The sequence below is a fragment of the Tamandua tetradactyla genome, chromosome 5 (assembly GCF_023851605.1).
Source record: "Tamandua tetradactyla isolate mTamTet1 chromosome 5, mTamTet1.pri, whole genome shotgun sequence".
In the NCBI taxonomy this organism is placed as follows: domain Eukaryota; kingdom Metazoa; phylum Chordata; class Mammalia; order Pilosa; family Myrmecophagidae; genus Tamandua; species Tamandua tetradactyla.
Window position 1 is genome coordinate 13855291 of NC_135331.1, and position 5308 is coordinate 13860598.

General features: G+C 52.4%; 1 protein-coding gene across 3 annotated transcripts; it reads left to right on the forward strand.

Annotated features, from left to right (window-relative positions):
* Nucleotides 1-74: 74 nt before the first annotated feature.
* On the forward strand, nt 75-4235 carry RITA1 (RBPJ interacting and tubulin associated 1). Of its 3 annotated transcripts, none has more exons than XM_077159908.1 (4): nt 75-191; nt 515-652; nt 1078-1443; nt 3099-4234. In XM_077159908.1, the coding sequence occupies exons 3-4, from the start codon at nt 1154-1156 to the stop codon at nt 3595-3597; spliced, it is 789 nt and encodes a 262-aa protein (XP_077016023.1). In that variant the 5' UTR covers nt 75-191; nt 515-652; nt 1078-1153; the 3' UTR covers nt 3598-4234. The 3 variants fall into 3 exon arrangements, with proteins under 3 accessions (XP_077016023.1, XP_077016024.1, XP_077016022.1); XM_077159909.1 differs by having other exon boundaries at nt 149-338; nt 1135-1443; nt 3099-4235; XM_077159907.1 differs by having other exon boundaries at nt 149-338.
* Nucleotides 4236-5308: the final 1073 nt, after the last annotated feature.

A 5308-nucleotide genomic window follows, 5' to 3' on the forward strand; every position in this document is an offset into this window, starting at 1 on the left:
CTAGGATGCCTGATCAACGACGCTCTCCCGGCTGACGCGGAGGGCCCCTCTCCGTGGCTTTAGGAGAGTTCGAGGACGTCGGGAACGGGACGCCTCCCCCTCATGCCCGGGCAGGAATGGTTCCGGCCGCGTCCGCCCCTGCGCGCTGGCTGTTGTCGGATGCGCGCGTCGCCAGGGCCTGGCTTCTCCGGGTGAGCGGGTCGGCCTCGCGGTCTGAGCTCCGGGCGTCCCGGCTGCGGAGTCACGCGGGCTCCGGGTGCACCGCGCGCCCCCGCAGACCCGGCCAGGCCTGAGAGGGAGGGGGCGCTGGGGGCTGTAGCCCACACCCCCGTGCTAAGGTACCCGGCTTGGAGAATAACTCCAGAATGCAGCGACCTCGGGGATTAACCAGGGTGTTGAATTGGGGAGCGAGAAATGGGGCAGAGTGGGGGCGGAGGGTAGTGGTGAGTGGGAGGAGGGTCCCCAAAAGGCTCGACTTGCGTCGGGTTTTCATTGCGTTTACGTCGCTTTCTAGGCGTGACCTACACACATGACTTCACCTTGAGAAAGAAGCTTCAGTGTTGTCGTCTGTAAAATGGATGTGATGGACGGTCCCTCACAGGGCGGCTGAGAGGATTCAATGGGGCAGTGCTCTTGCAGTGCTTTGCACGGGGTGAGCCTCCAAGCAATGTTGTCTGTCATCCCCACCCCCAGAAATACATACGGGGTATTCCAGTAGGGACCTGTCCCTTTCCCGCTCTTGCTGTGGTTAATTTGTTTCCTGGCTGGTATCAAAATGGGCATAAGACCCATTGTTTCCTTCATCCTCCCTACCCCAGACAGTCCATAAATATTGAACAATCACTGTATGTTAGGAGACAATCCCTTTTCATTCATTAGATTATCCCTGAAGTGCCCCCACTCCACATCATTATAACAACTAAAAATGCCTCCACAAGTTTCTGAAACGCCACTGGGGTTGATAGCTCGCCCTGAGAAGGACTGGTGGGGGAGAACTAGATCCTTCTGCCCTTGGGGTGGGGACCGTAGCTGGCACTGCCACTGGTTCACAGATACCACCCTGATCCCCTTTCACAGGGAGCCCTGGAGGCGGGGCTTGGCAGACAGAGCATGCCCACTGTCACCCTTGTCCAGAAGCTGCGTGAGGACCCCCATGGAGCTGGCAGTCAGTGGGATGCAGACCCTCCACCTCCAGCACTGCTGCCGAGGCAGCCACCGGGTCAAGGCCAGGGCGTCATATGTGGATGAGACTCTGTTTGGCAGCCCTGCAGGGACCCGTCCCGCTCCACCAGAGTTTGACCCACCCTGGGTGGAGAAGGCCAACAGAACCAGAGGAGTGGGTGCAGGGGCCTCACAGGCTACAGGGGCCAACAGGAGCTGTGAGACCACCCCCTCTAGGGGCAACACCCCAACCCTCACACCAAGGAAGAAGAGCAAATACAGGTAGAGGAGTGGGGAGATGTACCGTTGTGCTCGTAGCTGCTTGGGTTCCTGTACAGCCTTGCTGCTCACCTGCTGTGTGACCTTGGTCAAGTACCTTGACCTCTCTAAGCTGTAGCTTCTTCATTTAGAAATAGAACTAATCATCCTACCTCCTGGGGTGGCTGAGAGGATTAAATGAGATGAGGCATACAATCCTTGGCATTTAGGAATCTCCTTGTCCTCAAATATTCCGTGAAATGACCAAGATGTGCTATTTCTGAATTTTAGCAAGTCATTTAGAAAATGGGTCTTGCTGCATTTTCATGAACAGGCTAGAGACACAGGAGCTGATACTTGTGGTTATTGTTGCTAGTTGATCAGATTAGGACCAGACTATATAGATTCAGATTAATATCAGCCTAGTGTCTAGTGGTGAGCCACAAGGCTCTGTCCTTTTCCCTGTTATCAGTATTTGAACAGAGACACAAGACTGGCCAATTAAATTTAGGATCCATTTGGAGCCAGGAAGGACATACATCAGATAAGAGAAGTGCAGGTAGGTATGATGCCTATTAAAGGAGGTAGAATTCATCAGTGATAAAAGGAAGAATTAGTTATATCTGGTTGAGGGTGATGTGTCTGGCAGTTTCTGTGGACCACAAGGCAGTATCAGCTTGACATTAACAACACTGACTCCTATAAGAGGCCTGCAAATGCTCATGTAAATGTGAGCTACATTAACAAAAGTATGGTGGGAGGGCAAGGGAGGTGCAGTCAACCCACGCTTGACTGGAGTTTGGCATTTTGTCCTAGATTCTGACAAGGTACATTATTAAGCAAAAACTTTGGTGCTAGACAGAAGCCAGCATCAATCAGATAAGGTTTGAGCAGCTACACCAAGTGGCAGAAGGTTAGATCTTGCGGATTGGGAATGGAAGCACTTTTGGTTCACCCCTAAAACCATGGGCCTGGCACTTAGTAGTATGCTGTAAATATTTGTTGACTTAATGAAATATCGTTGCTGAGTGAATCTGACTTAAAGTGGGGGTCCACTGATTTAGTGGTTCAGCACTTGGGTCCTCGAGTCAGGCTGGATTTGAATCTAGTTTCTACAACGTTCTGCCTATGAGAAACTTACCCACGCCTCAGTTTTCTTTTCTGTAAAATGGGGTTAATCATGATACTTACCTCATATAGACGTTGATGGAAATAATTGCCTCTAAAATCTCCAGTAGGGGTGAGATGGCCACAATCTACTTTGGGACTTACATCTTGCCAGCTTTAGCAATGCCAGATGGCAGAAAACACCTCTTTCCTATTGGTTTCAGCAAAAATCATAGGGGAGCCTCTCACTGGGCAGACTTGGGTGATATGCTCATTCCTGAACCAGTCAGTGTAGACAGCAAGATGGAATAAGCTGGCTGGCCAGGCCTGGTGGCACATGCCAGGGATCGGGGCCAGAATGCAGGGGACTAGATGCTTGGGAGGGGAAAAATAACAGAGATGGGGGCAGTGGTTCATGAGAGGGCTCTGACCTCATTGTCGGTGCCAGGCTGGGAGACAGAAGCTGCTGGGCTCTACAGTCAACCCTGTCTGCTGCTGTGGGTACCTGAGGGATGTCAAGGTGTGAGGGGTCATCAACCCCCAGCTCACTGCATTTCCCTTTTGTTTGCCAGGTTGATCAGCCACACTCCATCTTACTGTGATGAGTCGCTGTTTGGTTCCCGACCCGAGGCTGCCAGCTGGGACGCCCCATGGATGGCCAAGGGGGATGCTGCAAAACTCCGGGCTCTCTTCTGGACACCGCCAGCTACCCCGAGAGGCAGCAACTCACCCCGCCCCAGAGAGACCCCACTTCGGGCCATTCATCCAGCTGGTGTCACAAAGACAGAGCCCGGGGTGGCAGCAGCCTCCAGGAAACCATCTGTTGATGGGCTAGCCTCTCCACGCCCTCTGAGGCGGGGCCGGTCCCGTTCCCTCACCCACCTGAATGTCCCCAGCACTGGCCACTCACCCACCAGTGTCCCCCACACAAATGGACCTCGGGAGCCCAGGTCGGGAGTGACCTTTCGGAGCCCCCTGGTGCCTCCCCGGGCTTGCTCTGTCAGTGTGTCAGTGCCAGCCACACCCTGGCAAGGTGGGACTGCCCAGAAACCAAAGCCCCCTTGGAAGTGAAGTTTCTGGTCCTTCCTAGGGTTTGCCCATGAGGTCATGTGGAGGGTCTCAGCTTCATAGGATAGCACTGGTACAGGGGGGCCTCTTGTCAGAGGACCCAGCTAACCCAGCCCGCACCCCGAGGTTTACAGGCATTGGAGAAGCACCCATGGGGACAGAAATACTAGGTGGGCAGTGCCTCCCTTTACGCCGCCAATGTATACTTCCTCCCTGCTTTTCATTTCCCCAATGAGGATTTGGTGGCTGCTCCTTCAGATCCCTCTCTCCAGCTTTAGCTTAGCCGTACTCCACATCTGTGCCAACCTGGGGTGCCTCCAGGGGAAGGGGCCCCCTCCCTCCTCTGTCGTTCCCACAACAGTGTCTTGCCACCAAGTGTGAATAAATGGTGTGATTGCCAACCTGGGCCAAAGAATCCTTCCGCCTCCCAGCACATTAGTTCAGATTAGTTTCCAGCTGAGTCTCAGCACCTCGGAGGAGATTTGAGGAGATTATCCCTGGTGCGGTCTGTGACCACAGAGGAATGTAAGATCATGTGGGGTGACGTGTGGGTGAACCTTCTGTTATTTTAATAGTTGTGTGTTTATTTTCATCTATTAAATATATCAGCTCAGCAAAGCCATGATTTTTTACTGATTTTTTTTTCCCCTTTAGGATAAGGTTAACATTAGGCCTGAGTCATTTAAATAATGTTAAATAATACAACAGGTAGCACCAGGAGGTGGCCAAGACCATGATGTGGCAAGCAGGGGACTCTAGTCTGGGAACGCTAGTCTCAAGTAACACTGAACTGCACTCTCATCGGCTTCTAGCTCATGCTGATAACTAGCAGGTAACCTGAGATCAGAATATGGGTTGTAGTTTTTTTGTTTGTTTTAAAGTTATATATACATGTATATATTTCTTAACTTTTCAAAAAGCAGTGCCAGGACTTGGCCGAGCGACACGTGCACTCTCTTACTTCTTGCTGGCTGCCTGTTGGCTGCATGACCCTGGGTTGGGTTGTGTAGGGAAAACAGCAAAGTCTTTGCTCGAGTCAAGTTGCATCCAGAATCTGAGCACCCCGTCCTGGTTGATTTGTAAGGTGGGGGGGGCGGTTAGGCTTAGGGCCTTTCTTTTGCCCCCTGAGTCACTTCCAGGAAGTACCAGATGTGGGGAAGCCAAGTCCGAAGCCACGTCTTTGGTTCTGCACCTCTGCCTTGGGGAAGGGGGAGGGAAGGATGGACAGGGCTGGGGAACAGGCAGGGTGATGAGTGTCATGTCTGCCAGGGCCTGCAGGAGTCATGCAGGCTACGAGGAAGGCAGGCCAGAGGACTTCTTTGAGCACAGATGTAGATGTCACTTCCACAAAGAATTAGGTACTCCCTCTCATTTTGATTGATATTGGCCAGAAACCCCTCTCTTTCCTCCTAGCTGTAGGAAAGGAGGAACAACAGCCCAAAAGTGATGCTCAGGGGAACAGAAAAGGGGCCTTGGGGTCTGGGAAACAGTGGGGGAACTGGGGCAACCTACAGGCTCCATGGCCCCTCTAAAAGGGCGCTGGGAGACAACTGTTGGCTATGGGGGTACAGGCCCAGGGTGTCCATAGATGATCAGAGTTTTCCAGAGAAGGCAGAAAGCTGGATTCCTGTGTGATGGCCCTAATTTTTTAAATGCCAGCACTAATCAAAAACTTGGTTCAACTAGTGAAAGCCAGTGTGAGGCTGCTGGTTTA